The sequence below is a fragment of the Berghia stephanieae genome, chromosome 6 (assembly GCF_034508935.2).
Source record: "Berghia stephanieae isolate SIO BIC M18660-M18661 chromosome 6, UCSD_Bste_1.3, whole genome shotgun sequence".
Taxonomy (NCBI): Eukaryota; Metazoa; Mollusca; class Gastropoda; order Nudibranchia; family Aeolidiidae; genus Berghia; species Berghia stephanieae.
Genome location: NC_088365.1, coordinates 5219364 through 5241863, shown reverse-complemented (window position 1 = coordinate 5241863; position 22500 = coordinate 5219364). Strand labels below are relative to the sequence as shown.

Sequence of the window (22500 nt, the reverse complement as noted above, 5' to 3'; positions counted from 1 at the left end):
TCCGTCATGTTTGAATAGAAGACATCGCAGAAAACATTTAAATGACAGTCTACTTCTTTTTAAAGAATCTGAGTTTTAGTGAAATTTACGATTAATAAATATGATCTTTATTAACTTTCCATATGCTCGAGATCATTGCAAAATGTGTTCAAAGTGACCCACATAGTGAAAAGGGTTCACAGCTTTTGGAATATCTAACATCACGATTGGTCTGTAAGAGAGTAAGCCTATGCAAAAGGTTATCTAAGAAATTTGGTGCAAAACTGTCAATTATATATATCAGCAAATGGGTTTAGTGAGTACATAGTGCAGGCATATCAGTTAAGCTTGGTCAGTGCATGACACGTGTGGGCAGTTTTATGTCCAAGCTATTTGAGACGCATGACACGTGTGCGCAGTTTTATGTCCAGGTTACTTGAGACCGTTTGTGTCAAAGTTACTGGACAGGTTATCATGTTGAGTACTATTTAATCAATCATTCTTAAATTGGTTTAGGGGTGTTGAAACAGGTGAAAGGGGCATTTATCAAAATAATGTTATATCATAAAAGGCGGGGTTTAACATCAATATGTAGGAATTGACGTTTCAGGTTTGATTATGATTTGGTCTTACTCTTAGGGGTTGGATTATAGACTGACAGGGAACTGTCAATAACTGCAAGGGGGCGTGGAAACAATGGAACTGTGGGTAAAATTTTGATAGGGATAAAATAGGATGTTTCGAGGAAAACAGGATTCTCATTCTACCTTTGGGATTCTGATTCTACTTGACCATGAGCTGCACACTTTAAACCTTTTGTGCTCACCATCATTTATTTGCTTTTACGAACTTAGAAATATTCCACGTATATTGAAAATGGTTACTTAGGCAAACTGACTTTACATGTGGACTGATTTTACGGATTTGGAATTTATGAAACTGATTGAATTATGACCATGCTATTTGATTTGGATTAGGAATTTATCATGATTTGGATTTTGAATTTATCACAAACAAATAAACTGTAAGAAATGAAACTTGGAATCTGGACTTTTATTTGAATGTTTTGGTGTTGTGCATTCAATTATCATCACCGGCCCTTGAACTCTTTCGTCATTATTAACATCTACAACACAACGCAAAGGATAATGCAACCATCTATCAAAAACACCACTATACGATCACAATAATAATAATAATAATAATAATAATAATACTAATAATAATAATAATAATAATAATGCATTGATGCTACACGTATTTTATTTAATTAAAAAGAAGAGAGGGAGAGATGAAAATAAAAATTGCAGAATTTAAATGAATATTTTAGTGCGTTTTATTTTTCAAAATAAATGAAAATGCGTTTACTTACAATCAAGCTTTTCGGAATAGATCTTCGAATATTATTTGGTACCGTTAATGGCAATGCTTTGTTAATATCAGTAACAAAGATGTGTCGATTTTTATTTCAATTTTTGTATGTTACTGTTGGAATTACATAGACAGTTGGTCCATTATTTAATGTTGTTACGTTTTTATTTTCTGTCAAAATGACTCAAGAAGATGATGGCAATAAAAACACGTACATTATAAGTTTTGATAATTGAAAAATGTCTTATGGTATTTGTTGTTATATTACAACATCATTGGTTATATTTTTCTCCCGTCAATAGGGATGAATTGGTAGGTTGATATTGACTCTTTGAGATTCATGGGTTCATGGCAAAGAGCAAAGTTTTATATCTGTTTGTATTCTTGGTAATAAATGTGTGGTTAACGCAGCCAAGTAATCGACAACAGAGCTTATTTAGTTGTGTAATGAGACATGGCGTTATAATAGATTACATAAGACATTTGGATTTTATCACTGGAAATTAAGTTGAAATGATTTATGCGGAATATGAGTCAATCGTTGTTTTGTTTTGTTTTGTTTTGAAACGCGTTTCGTCGTGATTTTAAAAGGAGACATATTCTCATAATAACGGAATAACGGACTTTTGGTTTAAAGTCGGAGAACAAATAAAATGACGGAGTATTAATTATTATGAAAGACTATTGTCTTGTAATGGGAGTTAAAATGTTATTACGGAAGAATAACAAAATATTGAAAATGCATTATCATGTCATGTGAGCTGATAATATTTGTGACACAAGTGGTTAACTTGTTAAGAATCAGCGAATTATAAGTAACCCATATGGTAAAATGCTGTATATGCATATTGGGTAAATAAGCGCAGTGATGTAAGACGCGGTAATTAAAGTGCACACGATTTAAATTACGAGACGCAGGAATGAGGCGTTCGGGAATATTTTATTTTGCTTTTGATTAAAGCGCATGGTTTAACATTATGAAATGATACAGAAGGCGGATAATTTTTATAAATACGATGCGCGTGGTTAAAGCGCACACAATTATCAATGCTATATTAAGAGGCGCGAGATAACGTCGCAATGAGTTATATGAATATTTTTATAAGCCGAGGGCAAAGGCGCGAAACATTGAATTTTTATTGAGCAGAGTGTATATTGTTACTGCGAATATTTTGATTATCATCTTTTTCTCCTATCAATTTGCTGTTGTAATTGTAATCAATATTTACTGCGTGGTTTGAATTTAACATTTATATCATAAAATTTGTAACTGAGTTGAAGAAGTTATGTTCATTTGTCAAATCTTAAGTGTGTAATCATTCGGCAATCAGTTGAAATGGTAGGAAGTGCTACGATAACATAAACAAAATCATATTTCATTAAATTAGGGATTTTCTAAGGGGAATAATTCGAGTTAATCAAAGGCAGAAGTAGTGTTTGCACTAAAACATGATACAGTCATCACGAAAGAGGACACTTGCCACCATCAGTCATAACGGGAACTTTGATGACAACGACAGAGCCAACTCAAACACAGCCACAACAGAGGTCGGGAAATGTCCTAATCCCTTTGGTCTATCCACGAATACATTAAAATGGAGTAACAATCTCGATTACGCCATTGATACGTCCAGAATCAACACAATCTACAGACTACAAATACACAGCAACCTCAATTACATCGTACCTTTCAACTTATACAAACTTGACAGAATTCATAAAATAATATCTGTATCAACACAGATTTCTTCCATGAACCTTTTTTATATTTACATTCTTTATTGAACAATTGGATTACTTGTATTTACTTCTACAACAACAATATCCAACGATGTACGATGTCAATAATTACATAAACGTTCAAGATACGATTGTTTTTACAAAAATGATGTCCAATTGTGAACAATACTACTTCCATCATATTCAGTGGTGAGCGTATTCAAATTTAAACTTATGTCAATATACAAGTGTGCAGCACCCATATCTACAACTTATAAACATTGAATATTATAATAACGCCTGTCTTAGTATCATTGTAAAAGATAAAGGCTATATATGTATATAAGACAATGCAGGAAAAAGTATCGCAAAACGCCACATGAGCGATTTCCTTGGATTCATTATCGTATGATATTCAACAACCTGCGTTCAAATAACGAAAATATTGTTGACCTTATTCGACCCTACTACATAGTCTACTAGACTACGTTATTGTTACATCCTTTACCTGGTGTGTGGACTCACATCACCCACCGGAACTCTGCAAGATTACATCATCTACCTGGTGTTTGGACTCGCGTCACCCACCGGTACTCTACAGATTACATCATCTACCTGGTGTGGACTCACATGCCACCTCATCAAAACTCGATCAACAAACACAGACAATTACAACACACGACCTCTGTCGACTACTACACACGAACTCTTTGTCAACACATGTCTGAGTTCACAACTTTCTTTTGACTTGCTGGATAAGTCAAACTTCATTTAAATTCAAGATCTCGCACACAGTTAATCTTGAATTTTTACAATTTCATCTACAATGAGATTCAACGTATACACAAGACAACCACAAATATCTACGAGGAGAATCGACCCAGATGCCGGAGATGAATGGATTACAGCGACGTCACAAAACCAAGAAACAACCCAACAGGTTAAGCATACGTTTGCTACCTGTAGAGTCTTTTTTCGTCCCAATTCAAAAGACTCGAACAAATACAACACACTACTTGCAAAAGTTGGTCACTTTAGTAACAGCCCACAATCACATACTATGTTAGATTTTACTTATTTAGTTATTTACACTGTACTAAATATGAATAAGTCGGACAGACTAATGACTGATTATTTACAAACACTAAATAATGTGATGTGAACAAGCCGGACAGACTATTGTTTGATTATTTATTCAACGCTAAATATTTGAATGTGAAGACATTATTGTGATAATTCTAAGACATTTACAGAGGAAAAAGTTTTTAATTAATTAACAATAAATAAAGTGAATTTATGACACTTGGGCTATGCAGTGACCACAACACACATAACAATGCAACACGTAGACTTGATGCAAACACCTCAACTCTTATAGTTGATATATTTTTTTCATTACATGACAACTCATTCTAAATGGAAACAATGACTAATTAACAATTACTGACCATTTTACAAGATGACCATTCTCGAAACGAACGGATTACTAAGAAATGTGACCTCTGATGGATGACCACAAAGAACAATTTGATTTCAATGTAGTTGTAAACTACACCGTCGTGACTTAAAAAGCTTAAAAACTGAAACATCAACAATGAACAATGAATGATAATAACTTCAACTTGAATTTTAAAAGGATGATAATGTTATTATTATGATTTATTTTTAAATATTTTTTTTATTACTAATTGAAATATAATTCTTCGTATTTGAATCTAGATGTCTATGAAATATTATTTGTACCACATATTATAAGTTGGAATTAATGTAATAATGTTGTTTCAATGGAATCATACAATATAAGGGAATATACAAGGTATTGGTTTTGAGATGACAGTAAATGAGTAGACATACATGGAAGCTGAGATTATCACCCATGTCGTATAGAGTTGAATTTGAGATTGAATAAGATAACGTGAGTATATCACAAATGGAAATTGAACCATCCTTTTTCACGCAATAATATGTATGTGTGATGGGATATGACGAGAATTAAACACTTTTATTGCTATGAAGATGGAATTTAAGGTGAAAAGATACTTTTTCTTTGAATTTTTAAATAAATGATATCTTACTGTCGATGTTGTAATACTTTAAAAAAGTTTAATCGATAAATATAAATGTTTTAATCAATTTTGGTGTTGGTAAATCTAAATTTTAATCTCTTTTTGATAGATTTGATGTTGTAATTTGAAAGAAAAAAGAATCTATAATCGATATATATCTATTTAGATGTTGTAATCAAATTTGATGTTTGTGAATTTAATACTTTAAAACCTATAATCGATATATATCTATCTAGATGTTGTAATCAAAATTGATGTTTGTGAATTTAATACTTTAAAACCTATAATCGATATATATGAATGTTGTAATCAACTTTGGTGTTTTTGAATTTAAAGTTTAAAGTTGTTAAATGTTTAACTGGTATAAGTATTTGTCATTTAAAAAAAAAATATAGACTATTTCTTACATTTGTTTATTGCATTTTAGTTCGACATTAGATATATATTTAATCTCTTACTGTTATTTTTTTAATTGAAATTGTTTTAAGTCAATTTAAATTCTAAGAAAGGGGCGTATGTAAGAGAGTAAGCCTATGCAAAAGGTTATCTAAGAAATTTGGTGCAAAACTGTCAATTATATATATCAGCAAATGGGTTTAGTGAGTACATAGTGCAGGCATATCAGTTAAGCTTGGTCAGTGCATGACACGTGTGGGCAGTTTTATGTCCAAGCTATTTGAGACGCATGACACGTGTGCGCAGTTTTATGTCCAGGTTACTTGAGACCGTTGTGTCAAAGTTACTGGACAGGTTATCATGTTGAGTACTATTTAATCAATCATTCTTAAATTGGTTTAGGGGTGTTGAAACAGGTGAAAGGGGCATTTATCAAAATAATGTTATATCATAAAAGGCGGGGTTTAACATCAATATGTAGGAATTGACGTTTCAGGTTTGATTATGATTTGGTCTTACTCTTAGGGGTTGGATTATAGACTGACAGGGAACTGTCAATAACTGCAAGGGGGCGTGGAAACAATGGAACTGTGGGTAAAATTTTGATAGGGATAAAATAGGATGTTTCGAGGAAAACAGGATTCTCATTCTACCTTTGGGATTCTGATTCTACTTGACCATGAGCTGCACACTTTAAACCTTTTGTGCTCACCATCATTTATTTGCTTTTACGAACTTAGAAATATTCCACGTATATTGAAAATGGTTACTTAGGCAAACTGACTTTACATGTGGACTGATTTTACGGATTTGGAATTTATGAAACTGATTGAATTATGACCATGCTATTTGATTTGGATTAGGAATTTATCATGATTTGGATTTTGAATTTATCACAAACAAATAAACTGTAAGAAATGAAACTTGGAATCTGGACTTTTATTTGAATGTTTTGGTGTTGTGCATTCAATTATCATCACCGGCCCTTGAACTCTTTCGTCATTATTAACATCTACAACACAACGCAAAGGATAATGCAACCATCTATCAAAAACACCACTATACGATCACAAGCCATTACATATGTGTGCAACTACGCAACTGGTCATTTTGTTCAGCTTGACACATGGGTATGTTTACAACTTTCATAAACAAAGCAGCGTGTTTACATTTCTGAAGAAATATCCAATCGTTATACAGCAAAATTTCACGTGATCGATGACTTGGTTGGACGAAAACCCGAATATAGATCGCTCCCTTTGTACACAAAGTCATTTTGAGGGTATATAATAATCATTGTAAATAATATCATAAACTCCACAAGAATAGCCAAACAAGAAAACAATCACTTCGAATGCCCTCAAGTATACTCCATAACACAGCGTGTTCTGTAAAACAGCGTCTATTTTGAAATGAAAGTTTTAACACATCTGAACAGGTCGAGAACCTTCCATGACGTTCTTACCAGATGCAAAGTTGCCGACACTAAAATCACGAGGTCCACGAATTTTTGTTGGTTTATATAGATAGTTCGAAGATGACGTCACTCAGGTGTTTGTTATTGTTTTTTTTTGACATCCGCGTTTATGAGTAATGCTCACTAAACTGTATAGATAGTATGCAGATGACGTCACTCAGGCCTTTGTTATTGTTTTTGCCATCCGCGTTTGTGAATTGTTCTCACTAAACTGTATTAACCAGACTATAAAAGTTCATGGTTACACATAGTTTGTGTGTTGGTCCGTTATACTTCCGGATGGCAATGTTGTGAACTCCTTGGCCAAGAGCATTCTATCTATTAACCAGACTATAAACGTTCATGGATACGCACAGTTTTGTGTGTTGGTCCGTTATACTTCCGGATGGCAATGTCATGAGCTTCTTAGCCAAGCGCATACTATCTATAGGCGATCATGGTTACACATAGTTTTGTGTGTTGGTCCGTTATACTTCCGGATGGCAATGTTGTGAACTTCTTAGCCAAGTGCATACTATCTATAGATAGTATGAAGTTAACGTCACTCAGGTCTGTGTTATTGTTTGTCGCCATCCGCGTTCATGAGTAATTCTTAATAAACTGTACTAACCAAACTATAAACATTCAATATTACACATAGTTTTGTGTGTTGGTCTGTGAAACTTCCGGATGGCAATGTTGTGAGTTTCTTAGCCAAGTGCATACTTTCTATACCACGTGATCTTCAAACCGACCGACAATATGCATTTAAGTGAAAAAGTGAAAAACTAACCGGCTCTGCCCGCCTATCAGGAAGTGCTAACACCCCCCCCCCCCCCTTCCCCAAATGACAACAAAAAACAAAACAAACTATGTGAAGAGGTGAGAGGAACAAAATTGACGTCACTCAGTTCTTTGTTGCTTTTAGCCAGCCATTTTTATGAGTAGTTCTCACTAAATTGCATAGATAGTAAGCACTTGGCTAAGAAGCTCACAACATTGCCATCCGGAAGTATAATGGACACACAAAACGTTGTGTAACCATGAACGTTTATAGTCTGGTTAATACAGTTTTGTGAGAATTACTCAAAAACGCGGATGGCAAAAAAAAAAAACAGTAACAAAGACCTGAGTGACGTCAATTTCGAACTTGGCTCATAAGTTCACAACATTACCATCCGGAAGGATAACGGACCAACACACAAAACTATGTGTAACCTTGGTCGTTACAGTCTAGTGAGAACTACTCATAAACGTGGATGGCATACATAATAACAAAGACCTGAGTGACGTCGTCTTCATTCTATCTATAGTTTTGTAAGTTGGTGCGTTATATCTGGCTAGCGAAAGTTGTGGGCATTTTGGATAAAGCCATAGTATCAATAGAAGGAACAAATTGGCTTCACTCTGCCCTTTGTTATTATTGTTTAGACAGCCGATGAGTGATGTGTTGGTTCTGGCTGGTGGATGTTGTATTTTACCTAAACGCATAGCATCGAGGGTCTGATCGTGGCCTTCGTAAAGTTATGGCCTGATGCTGACCAAAAAATGACGTCAAAATGCCAGTCTTTTGCCACAAAAGAAAACAAATCGTGAGTTGTATTCAATAGTTCAACCAATGAAATAACTTGTTTCCATGAGCTCTACTAACGACAACAAAAACCAAATAATGACATCAAACTGCCAGTCCTTTTGGATTTCAGTATCAGGCTATAACTTAACGATGGCTACGGTCTGACCCGAGAGAATTCATTGAGAACTAATCAGGTAACTGGCGTTCTTAAAACAATAACAAGGACCTGGGTGTCTTGTGTACTTATTTATTTATTTACTTTAAAAATTATTTATTTATTTATTTACTTATCTATCTATTTATTTGTTTATTTATTTATTATTTCATTCGATGAAAACGTATGGAGAAAGATATTTTCATAATTGGATTCAATAGTCGTAACGTCACTTCCTTTATAATGACGTATGGTCACTTAGTAACACTGGCTCTAAACTATCGGAACAATGGCGGACGCCCGTTTGAAATATTACTCCGGCGAGCATAAAAGCGTATCCAGAGGAAAAAAAAAAACACGTACATTTGATCATGTTTTGACTTTTACACATTCTGATCACAAGGCATATGAAAAGTTCTAGCCAGCATAAAAAATAAAAAGTAATGATTTTCTTTGTTTAGAACCAAGATGGCCGCCGTTGCCGTGCGGCGTGACATCAGATTATTGAATCGTATTATGGGTAATATGTACGTGAAACATCTCGGCCCCTTCCGTATGTGGGTGTTCAATGTCAAATCGGTAAACATAGTATTTGTGTATTCATGTTATGAGTTTAAATAAAATACACACCATTTATTCCGTTAACGAACGCGACTACTACTTATATCTCCTAAAAATTACGAATTTTTATATTTTCAAGTAGGCAGTAGGTCTGTGACTTATTACTTTTTCTTTGAGGCGGTATCTAGATTACGTGCGGCTATGTGGTCTAGTAGTATGACACTCGCTTTCGGATCGGAATGTCCTGGGTTCGAGCCTCGGGCTCGGCGCATAGTTGAGTCCTTGGAAAAGGCTCTTTACTCACATTCTCTCACCGTACTCAGGTGTAAAATGAGTACCTGGCCGTTAACAGCGTTGTCTTTGTCCGAAAAATTGTAATATCGCCCGACAGGCGTCATGTCCCGTCCTACGTGTGAAATGTTGCTGTTGACCAGGGACCCCTTGTAAAGCGCTTTGAGCACATTTTAGTGGATATTGCGCTATATAAAAGCTGAATATTTAATTTTTTTAAAGTCGGTAAACATAGTATTTGTGTATTCATGTTATGAGTTTAAATAAAATACACACAATTTATTCCCGTTAACGATAGCGACTACTACTTATATCTCCTAAAAATTACGAATTTTTATATTTTCAAGTAGGCAGTAGGTCTGTGACTTATTACTTTTTCTTTGAGGCGGTATCTAGATTACAGCATAATATTTCTTTGCCCTAGGTGACTGCTACATTCTAATACACGAACCGTATAATCCGGTAAACCGGTTCTTATCGTTGTATAACACACACCGGATAAGACCAATCCGGTTAGAATGGAATTAAAATGAGAAGAGATATTAACATTTGTAAAAAGCGTCCATATTCAACGCGTTTTACATTCTTTAAATTTATTTATTCCCCCAAGCAAGTCATGCATACTAAACCGATTTTCTATTTCAGTCAGTACGTCGTATGCGGGTTTTGTGGTCTAGTGGTATGATAGTAGCTTTCGGATCCGAAGGTCAAGAGTTAGAGCCTCGCTCGGCGCATAGTTGAGTCCTTTGAAAATGCTCTTTACTCACATTCTCTCACCGTACTAAGGTGTAAACTAAGTACCTGGCAACAAGGTTGTCTCTGTCGAAAAAAAATTGTAATATCTCCTAACAGGCGTCATGCCTCGTTCTACGTGTTACGTGTTGGTGTTACTCAGAGATAAAGTGTAAAGCGCTTTGAGCACGTTTAGGGGATACTGCGTTATATAAACGCTCAACTTTTTAAAAAGACATTCGCCATAGGACAGGAAGATCATGGGTTTGAGTTCCGCTCTAAGCGGCGCATAGTTGGGTCATTGAACAAGGCTCTTTACTCATATTCTTTCAGCGTACTCGTGTAAAATTAGTACCAGGTCGTTAACAACGTTGTCTCTGTCGGGTAAAAAAAGTAATATCGTTTAACAGGCGTCATGTCCCGTCCTACATGTTAAGTGTTGCTACTGTTGGCCAGGGACCCTTTATAAAGAGATTTGAGCACGCTTAGTGGATAAAACTCAATATAAAAGCTCATGTTTTTTCCCATGCATTTGAACGCAAGTTAAATTAAAAATTAATCAATCCATTGTTACAAATATTGCGCGCAATCGCAACTTCGGATAAATGCAACAAAATATCTTTAAAACAATATTGCGATAAAGCGGTGTGTGACGTTGCGTGTATTATTTTTGGAAATATATCATTACATAAAAATTTCTTTCTTTCTGTTGATTTCTTTGATTCCAGTAAATTAGTCACACCACCACCAGGTCACCACAAGATATGAAGTGAGTAGAAAAGTGCCAGAAGACAATAGAGAATAAAAATTTTTATTCTCTATTGTCTTCTGGCACTTTTCTACTCACTTCATATCTTGTTGTTACCAACATAAGTGCCTGCTCCACTCACTTTTCTGAATTAAAAATTCACCCCATACACCGGAGCATACTCAATGTCTCAATCGTTTCTATGTTATATGTTTGTGATGAGAATATTGGCTATTAAGCTTAACTGCTGGTCAAAATTACTTCGCGATGGTGGTGAACGAATCGGCGATCTCAAGAAGTGGGTGAGAGAGGGATCTAGAAATGACTTTGGGTTTGAAACGAATATTTTTAATGTGTTCGTGGATAGCTCACACGGTAGAGCCACGCTCTCACCTGCCAGGCGGAGTTGTCGTACCAATAAGGTCGCAGGTTCAAACCCCACCACCGCCGCGAAAAAAATTTTTATTCTCTATTGTTTCTGGCACTTTTCTACTCACTTCATATCTTGTTGTTACCAACATAAGTGCCTGCTCCACTCACTTTTCTGAATTAAAAATTCACCAGGTCACCACCAAAGTTCTTACTGAGCCACAACGGCAAATCAATTTATGCTTATGAGGTTGTGACGTCATGACATGGACGGTTTTTTACTTTCGCGTCGAATACAGGTCAATCATTGCCTTGTGCTATGGCAACACACGGCAATCGTCATAACACACCAACACACGGGAACCGTCATAACTCACCAACACACGACAATCGTCATAACACACCAACACGACAATCGTCATAACACACCAACAAACGACAATCGTCATAACACACCAACACACGACAATCGTCATAACACACCAACACACGACAATCGTCATAACACACCAACACACGACAATCGTCATAACACACCAACACATGACAATCGTCATAACACACCAACAAACGACAATCGTCATAACACACCAACACACGACAATCGTCATAACACACCAACACATGACAATCGTCATAACACACCAACACGACAATCGTCATGACACACCAACACATGACAATCGTCATAACACACCAACACACGACAATCGTCATAACACAAAAACACACGACAATCGTCATAACACACCAACACACGACAATCGTCATAACACACCAACACATGACAATCGTCATAACACACCAACACACGACAATCGTCATGACACACCAACACATGACAATCGGCATAACACACCACGAACGAAGGCTGGGGAAAGACTTCATTGCTGGGAACAATGAAAACAAAGAAATGGTAGGTTTATAGAAGGAACGAAACGGACGCCACTCAGCTCTTTGTTATTGTTTTTTTAGCCATCCATTTTTATGAGTAGTTCTCAATAAATTGTATTATTTAGAACAAAATTGGATTCAATAGTCTGATGTCATGTCGCCCAGCAACGGCGGTCATCTTGGTTCTAAACAAAGAAAATCTGTACTTTTTATTCTTTATGCTGGCTAGAACTTTTCATATGTCTTGTGATCAGAATGTGTAAAAGTCAAAACATGATCAGATTTATAATGTTTTTTTTTCTCTGGATACACTTTTATGCTCGTCGGAGAAATATTTCAAACGGGCGTCCGCCATTGTTCCGATAGTTTAGAGCCAGTTACTAAGTTACCATGCGTCATTACGAGGGAAGTGACGTTACGACTGTTGAAGCGTATTGACGTCATTCAGCTGTTTGTTTTAAGCCAGTCATTTGTATGAGTAGTTTTCACTGAATAACGTTTATCTGGTTGGCGGATGTTGTGAGTTTTATAACGAACTGCAATGCATCAATAAGCGTTTAAGGTTACGAATTGTTTGGTGTGTTGCTACGTGTGTGATACTGACCAAAAAATGACATCAGAAGACAAGTCTTTGGCCGCAAAAGAAAACAAATCGTAAGTTGTATTCAATAGTTCAACAAATAGAATCACTTGTTTCCTTGAGCTCTACTAACAACTCACAAGGTGCTTCACAAAACTAAATTTAAAAAATGACGTCAAACTGTAAGTCCTAGAGGGTTCTAGCGTAGCCATCGTTATGTTATAGCCTGACACTGAAATCCAAAAGGACTGGCAGCTTGACGTCAGTATTTGGATTTTTGCACCGTCTATTGAGTTGTCGTTAGTAGAGCTCATGGAAACAAGTTATTTCATTGGTTGAACTATTGAATACAACTCACGATTTGTTTTCTTTTGTGGCAAAAGACTGGCACTTTGACGTCATTATTTGGATTTTTGCACCGCTTAGTGAGTTGTCGTTAGTAGTGCTCATGGAAACAAGTGGTCCCATTGGTTGAACTATTGAATACAACTCACGATTTGTTTTCTTTTATGGCAAAAGACTGGCATTTTGACGTCATTTTTTGGTCAGTATCAGGCCATAACTTTACGAAGGCCACGGTTCTAGTGTCAAGCTATAGATAGTATGCGCTTGGCTAAGAAGTTCACAACATTGCCATCCGGAAGTATAATTGGCCAACACACAAAACTGTGTGTAATCGTATTCATTTATAGTCAGGTTAATACAGTTTCGTGAGAATTACTCATAAACGCGGATGGCAAAAAACAATAACAAAGATCTGCGTGACGTCACTTCGAACTATCTATATCCTGCTGGCGAATGTTGTGAGTAAATTAACTGAGCGCATAGCATAAATAGGACCAGTCGAATAACAGGATATTTCAGCTTGAAAACAACTTTTCGGCACCTTCTTCTTCTTCCTCCTCCTCCTCCCCTTCTTCTTCTAGATAGAGAGATAGAGTGATAAACACACACACACACACACACACACACACATATATATATATATACATATATATATATATATATATATATATATATATATATATATATAGAGAGAGAGAGAGAGAGAGAGAGAGAGAAACCCAACAAACAATAACGAAATCAAATACAGTGATTGCGACACATTATTTTTATTGACATAACAAATGAAATCATAATTTCACCTTTCACTGTAATGACAAGTTTTAATTAAAAGTCATAAAATAATCTTCTTTGTTAAAATTGTATACAATGATTTTTATTACAGATGAAAATTGGTTAAAGTTACCGACCTGCCCACTGTTTCGAAAAATTCGTATAATTACAAAATTTTGGTTACAATTTCAGAATTTCATCGGCACCCGTTAGTCATTAAAACGTATTGAAAATAAAGGTTGGTACCATTCAACATTATTTTAAGGACGTTTTATTTAACTCTCTCATTACAGGGCTTTTTCATGAAAACTTGATAGTTTTACACTCAAACTGAGGAGAGATAAAAAAATGCATTTATATAGCGCAATACCCACTAAATGTGCTCAAAGCGCTTTACAAAGGGGCCCTGACGTAACATGTAGAACGAGACATGACGTCTGTTAGGCGATATTACAATTTTTGAGTATCTTACTTATACAGAATTGTTATGCAGCATGACAAGCTCTACAAAACAAAGGGTTTTTTTCTCCAGAAAATGTGAGATGTACACATGTTTTCTGATTAATATAAACGTTCATTGTATCGTAACGAATGTGACGATTTTCCTGTCGTTGGTAAGGAGAGGGTTAATCCTTTTAAGGGTAAATGTTGATTTTTAAAGTTAACAATAGCGACTAGATACAATTTTTATTTCCTAAAAAATTCCGAATTTTTTTTAATTTTCAAGTTGGCAGGTCTGGTTAACATAATAAAACGAAAATCCGATTTACAGACGACAATTAATGCAATTCCATGACAAATAAATATCCGTGACCTCACATGTTTGATGATTTTAATTTCACACTGAGAGAAATAAAATCGGTTAAAGAAGATTTCCGATGATTAAACTTGTATAAAAACACAATCAAACTTAACCGTTTAACTGGCAAACTCTGGAAAAAACACGTATTTAAAATTTTGGCCAGAAAACGCGTCCTTCAAATATCGATGGATTTAAACGACCCTCGTCTTGGCATAATATCTCAAACTTTTGGACCTGGCGAAGTCTTCATTTAGACCCAAGTTTGAACGGTTTTGCCAAGATGAAGGTCATTTAAATCGATCGATATTCGAAGGACGAGTTTTCTGGCCAAATTTTTAAATATGTGTTTCTTCAGAGTAAGACACTTAGTTAATTTCACATTGAGAAAAAAAAAAAAAACTTAAAATTTTTTTCAGATGATTAAACATGTATAAAAACACAATCAGACTTAGCATTAAAACCTTTGAGCTTTGAGACTTTGCTACAAAGCCGTTTAATAAACACCCCACGCCCACCCCCTATTAGATCAGCTTTAATTCCCAAAATTAATTAAAAGTCGCTTTTATTGAAGCAATAGAAAAGAATGGGAATGAATGGGTTAAAATTTTAAGCTTAGCTTGGAAAAGGACATCATGACTTCAATGCTGATTATAGTGATTATGTATGATGTTAATGATGATGATGATGATGATGGTGGTGATGATGATGGTGGTGATGATATGATGGTGAGGATTATGATGATGGTATGATGATTATGATGTTACTGATTTTGGTGATGATAATGATGATGATAATTATGTTAATGATGATGATAATTATGATGATGGTGATGATGATGATGATAATAATTATGATGTTAATGATGATAATAATTATGATCGTGGTGAGTGATAATGTTGTTGTTGCTGATTCTACTACTGTTGCCGCTGCTGCTGCTGCTGCTGCTGATGATGATGATGATGATGATGATGATGATGATGATGATGAAGATGATGATGATGATGATGATGATGATGATGATGATGATTATGATTATTATGATGATGATGATGATGATGATGATGATGATGATGATGATGATGATGATGATGATGATGATGATGATGATTATTATGATGATGATGATGATGATGATGATGATGATGATGTGATGAATTATGATTATTATGATGATGATTATGATTATTGATGATGATGATGATGATGATGATGATGATGATTATGATTATTATGATGATGATGATGATGATGATGATGATGATGATGATTATGATTATTATGATGATGATGATGATGATGATGATGATGATGAAGATGATGATGATGATGATGATGATATCGATGATAAAATAAAGAATAATAAAAATAAATAAATAAAATTCCCTTTATTCATCCAATAGGGGAAATTTGTCTCTAGGGTCTAATCCAAGGGAAGACTGGAACAACCCAGCCGTCAGCCGCAGTGCAGCGCCGCAAATTGAGCTAGGGCGAGGAGGTGACTTGCTCAAGGCCACACAGCGCAGTGGCGGCGGGCGATCGAACTCGGTACCTTTCGGGTACGAGGCAAAGACGACCGTACCGCTGAGTCACGCTGCCTCCCTGACAATGAAGATAATTAGTCTTCATAACAAAGAACAACCAATTTAAAAAACAAAAACAAACAAAACAAAAACAAACAAAAACAAAACAAACCCCAAACACATGGATCATACAAAATACATCTCAACCATCTTCAACTTCAAAACTAGTCTCATCATCGTCTCCCTTCCCATCCTCCTCCTCCTCTCCCTCCCCCTCCTCCTCTGCCTCCTCCCCCTCCTCCTCCTCCCTCTCCTCATTCTCAACCTCCATCGCTTCCACACTGCCGCCCCCGCCGTCCACCACCACCGCCGCCACTGGTTCGTTGGTCTCCTTGACCGGCAGAGGGTCCACCCAGCCGGGGAGTTTCTGGAGGAATCCCACGAAATAGGCCAGTCTGATGGAGGAGGCAATGTCAAGGTCGAGGACTCGGCGTCCTTCCCGTAGCCACTCCGTATCTGGAATGATGAATAAATGAATAAATAAATGGATTCATACATAAATAAATAAATGGTTAAATAGATAAATAAATGGATAAATAAATAAACAGATAAACAGATAAATAAATGGATACATAAATAAATATATAAATAAATAGAAAACAAATAAGTAAATAAACAGCAACAAACAATCCAAAATAAATAAATAAATAAAAACATAAAAAATACACAAAAACGTGAATGGATAAATAATACATAAATAAATAAATAAGTAAATAAATACAGAAGGTAGCAGATTTAAAAAAATCATAAAAAACAAATGTAAGGGTTGTGAACAAACACAAATTAATTCAGATTTAAGACTTGAAATATCATTTTTAAAGCTTAAAAACTGATTCTGTGACACCACAAAACAAAACAAAAACGTCATCAATTCTTTAGAGAAGAAAAATATATTATTTCTTAAATATTCCTTGTTGACTCATGTATGTGCGGCTATGTGGTCGAGAAATGACACTCGCTTTAGGGTTGAAAGGTCCTGGGTTCGAACCTCGCTCGGCGCATGGTTGAGTCATTAAAAAAGGCTCATTACTCATACTATTCTCTCACCGTACTCAATCAGATGAAAAATGAATACCTGGCCGTTAACAGCGTTGTCTCTGTCAGAAAGAAAATTGTTTTATCGCCTAACAGGCGTCAGGAACCCCCTCTTGTAAAGCGTTTTGAGCACGTTTAGTGGATATTGCTCGATATCAAAGATCAATTCTGCAAAACGCTTGAGAATTGAACAGTATTCTGGGTTTAAATCCCAAGGCTTCTCTTTAACCATTGAATAATTGAGAGGTATCCGCATGTGTGCGGCTATGTGGTCTAGTGGTAAGACACTCGCTTTCGGATCGGAGAGTCCTGGGTTCGAGTCGAGCCTCGCTCGGCACATAGTTGTGTCATTGGAAACGTATCTTTACTCAAATTCTCTCACCGTACTCAGGTGTAAAATTAGTACATGCCCGTTAACAACGTTGTCTCTGTCCCAAAAAAATGTATTATAGCCTAACAGGCGTCATGTCCCGTCCTAAATGTTAAATGTTGCGGTTGATCAGGGACCCCTTGTAAAGCAAATTGAGCACGTTTAGTGGATATTGCGCTTTACAAATGCTCAAAAAGCTCAATATTTTGATTTGAAATTGAGACATTTTAATAACAGCCCTGCTGTAAATCACAACAAGCGATGAAAAATCATAATCACAGCCGTTCTTGAAAACATCTTTTTAGTGAATTTAATGATAAAACTTTACTTCATTTGTTATATCGCTAAATCGTTATATTACACCGCTAAATTGCACTGAACTTTGACCGTTAGGTACTACAAATATTATAATATGCTTTACCAACCTTCCACAACGGTTCGAGGACCACGTCCAAATATGGTAGTTTTCTTGAAGGGTTTGATGATCTTGTAATGGAGGCAGCCCAATGTTGTCATGATCTGGTGGTAAAATAGATGGGGTGTTGGTAACTTTGGGGTGGCGTGGAATGGTAATGTAGATGTAGACGTGGGAAATGAGATAGAGAGGTAGATGGATAGAAGGATAGATGAATAGGTAGAAGGATTGATGGATGGATGGATGGATGGGTAGAAGGATAGATTAATGGATGGATGAATGAATGAATGAATGGATGGATGGATGGAAGGGTAGACGGGTAGATTAATGGATGGGTAGAAGGATGGATGGATGGATGGAAGGGTAGAAGAATAGATGAATGAATGAATGAATGGACGGATGGATGGGTAGAAGGATGGGTGAATGAATGAACGAATGAATGAATGAATGAATGAATGAATGAATGAATGGATAGATGGATGGGTAGAAGGATGGTGGATGAATGAATGAATGAATGAATGGATAGATGGATGGGTAGAAGGATGGTGGATGAATGAATGAATGAATGAATGAATGAATGAATGAATGAATGAAAGTATAGATGGATGGGTAGAAGGATGGTGGATGAATGAATGAATGAATGAATGAATGAATGAATGAATGTATAGATGGATGGGTAGAAGGATGGATGAATGAATGAACGAATGAATTAATGGAAGGATGGATGGATGGATGGATGAATGAATGAATGAATGAATGGATGGATAAATGGAATCACGGATGGTAGTCCGTCAGAGCCTTTGGGCCCATGGAGCCGGAGTTTATCCCGGTTTATATAGCGTGAAACGGACAATAGTAACTGCTTGCTATCCTTTGAATAGGACGCAAGTCTATCGCAAAGTACTTCCCGCCAAATCTAACAGACTAAGCTACCCATTCACTGCTGGGTGGACAGGAAAAATCGCGACTGCACCCGGGATCTATCTTGGTCCCTTTGTGTGTGTAGAGAGTGCCTCACCAATTGAGCTATCGGGACCCCCATGGAATGATGGATAGATAGAGAAATATGTGGATGGAGGATGGATAAATGGAAAGATGGAATGATGGATAGATAGAGAAATAGGTGGATGGAGGATGGATAAATGGAAAGATGGAATGATGGATAGGTAGAGAAATAGGTGGATGGAGGATGGATAAATGGAAAGATGAAATGATGGATAGATAGAGAAATAGGTGGATGGAGGATGGATAAATGGAAAGATGGAATGATGGATAGATAGAGAAATAGGTGGATGGAGGATGGATAAATGGAAAGATGGAATGATGGATAGGTAGAGAAATATGTGGATGGAGGATGGATAAATGGAAAGATGGAATGATGGATAGATAGAGAAATAGGTGGATGGAGGATGGATAAATGGAAAGATGGAATGATGGATAGATAGAGAAATAGGTGGATGGAGGATGGATAAATGGAAAGATGGAATGATGGATAGATAGAGAAATAGGTGGATGGAGGATGGATAAATGGAAAGATGGAATGATGGATAGGTAGAGAAATAGGTGGATGGAGGATGGATAAATGGAAAGATGGAATGATGGATAGATAGAGAAATAGGTGGATGGAGGATGGATAAATGGAAAGATGGAATGATGGATAGGTAGAAAAATAGGTGGATGGAGGATGGATAAATGGAAAGATGGAATGATGGATAGATAGAGAAATAGGTGGATGGAGGATGGATAAATGGAAAGATGGAATGATGGATAGATAGAGAAATAGGTGGATGGAGGATGGATAAATGGAAAGATGGAATGATGGATAGATAGAGAAATAGGTGGATGGAGGATGGATAAATGAAAAGATGGAATGATGGATAGATAGAGAAATAGGTGGATGGAGGATGGATAAATGGAAAGATGGAATGATGGATAGATAGAGAAATAGGTGGATGGAGGATGGATAAATGGAAAGATGGAATGATGGATAGGTAGAGAAATAGGTGGATGGAGGATGGATAAATGGAAAGATGGAATGATGGATAGATAGAGAAATAGGTGGATGGAGGATGGATAAATGGAAAGATGGAATGATGGATAGGTAGAAAAATAGGTGGATGGAGGATGGATAAATGGAAAGATGGAATGATGGGAAAATTCCAGAAGATCTCTGTAACTCTATTTTCATAGCAATACCAAAGAAAGCAGGTGCAGTCAGATGCGAAAATTTTAGAACTATAAGTTTAATAAGCCACATCAACAAAATACTGTTGCGTATAATTATCAACAGGCTAAGGAATAAGATTAACCCCGAAATCGCAGAAGAACAATATGGATTCCAACCTGACAGAGGGACAAGGAACGCAATATACCTCCTCCGTGTTTTAAGTGAAAGAGCTATACAGGTTCAGACCCCACTATACCTCTGTTTTGTCGACTACAAAAAAGCTTTTGATAGAGTATGCCACGAAGAAATACTAAAACAACTGCACTCCATTGGCGCTGATGAGAAAGACCTCAGACTCATGCAAACATTATACTACACCCAGCAGGCATCTATCAAAATCGGAAACTCTACAGGAAATTCCATTCCTATTAAGAAAGGAGTCCGTCAAGGTGTGTTGCCTCACCAGATCTGTTTAATCTATACCAAGAAACAATCATGAGGGGCATAAATAATATGGAGGGAATAAAAGTGGGAGGTCACAACATAAATAATATAAGATACGCAGACGATACGGTACTCATTGCAACATCAGAAATCCAACTTCAAAAGATTGTTGACAAAGTGGTAGTAGATAGTGAAGCCAAGGGAATGGAAGTGAATATCACCAAAACGGAATGCATGGTAATACAGAAAAACCCCGAAAACAACAACACCTGCAATATAACGATTCACGGCGAGCAACTTACCAACGTAGAAAGTTTTAAATACCTAGGTTCAATAGTGACAACAGATGGAAGATGTAACCGAGACATACGAGCAAGAATAACTCAAGCCAAACAGGCCTTCATGGACCTGGGAAACATTTTGAAAAACAAACAGATGTCGTTCGGGATTAGATTCCGAGTCTTGAAGTGCTACGTGTGGCCAATCTTGTTATACGGATGCGAAAGCTGGACTACAAATGCAGAAACACAAAAGAACATTGAAGCTTTTGAAATGTGGTGCTTGAGAAGGATGCAGAGAATATCGTATACTGCACACAAAACGAACGAAGAAGTGCTAAAACAAACATACCAACAAAGGAAACTAATGCCCTTAATAGTGGATCGACAACTATCCTTTTTCGGACACATAGTAAGGAAAGATAAGAATGAATACCTGGCAAGTTGTGGAAAAATACCTGGTAAACGCGCCCGGGGAGACAAAGAAAAACACTCATAGACCAACTGAAGGGCTTCACCAGCCTAACAATCCAAGAGCTGTTTGAAAAGGCAAGAGACAGGGAGGAATGGAGAGAGATAATTCATGCAGTATCCGAAGCCTGGACCAGGCATGGAACCTAGAAGAAGAAGAAGGAATGATGGATAGATAGAGAAATAGGTGGATGGAGGATGGATAAATGGAAAGATGGAATGATGGATAGATAGAGAAATAGGTGGATGGAGGATGGATAAATGGAAAGATGGAATGATGGATAGATAGAGAAATAGGTGGATGGAGGATGGATAAATGAAAAGATGGAATGATGGATAGATAGAGAAATAGGTGGATGGAGGATGGATAAATGGAAAGATGGAATGATGGATAGAAAGGTATATGGATGGAGTACGGTGAGAGAATGTGAGTAAAGAGCCTTCTCCAAGGACTCAACTATGCGCCGAGCGAGCGAGGTCGAACCCAGGACCTTCCGATCCGAGTGCGAGTGTCATACCACTAGACCACATAGCCGCACATATCTGTCAAACACCAACCTTGACAATCTCATAGACAGTGGCTGGTAAAAGGTCTGGGTTGTACTTGTTGACGAGTTCCTGAAGAGGAATTCCCGGTTTTCTGATCAGCGTGGTGAACACAGAGTGCAGAATCTGGTGCAAGAACGTCAAGTTTATCACGCCTTCTGGGTTGCGCCAGGGTCGGGCTTGGAACCAGAATGACGGCCTGGAAAATTCCAGAAGAATAAAGAACGTTTTAAATGATTTATATTATGTTGGTATTTTAAAAGTAGTTAGTTGACTACCTTGTGACTTACTTGTTAGACATTCCACTTCCCCTTGGACTAGGAGGTTAGAGAAATTCATATTGTATTATTATTATTATTATTATTATTATTATTATTATTATTATTA

General features: G+C 36.5%; 1 protein-coding gene across 1 annotated transcript in view; it reads right to left on the bottom strand.

The window, feature by feature from the left end:
- Positions 1-13986: 13986 nt before the first annotated feature.
- The window catches only part of LOC144974376 (general transcription factor 3C polypeptide 1-like), a gene marked incomplete in the record, with an annotated part of 443780 nt that continues 435266 nt past the window's right edge, over positions 13987-22500 (bottom strand). The window contains 3 exon segments of the mRNA XM_078917212.1: positions 13987-16843; positions 18218-18311; positions 22126-22312. Of these exon segments, the coding sequence (XP_078773338.1) occupies positions 16530-16843; positions 18218-18311; positions 22126-22312 (595 nt within the window).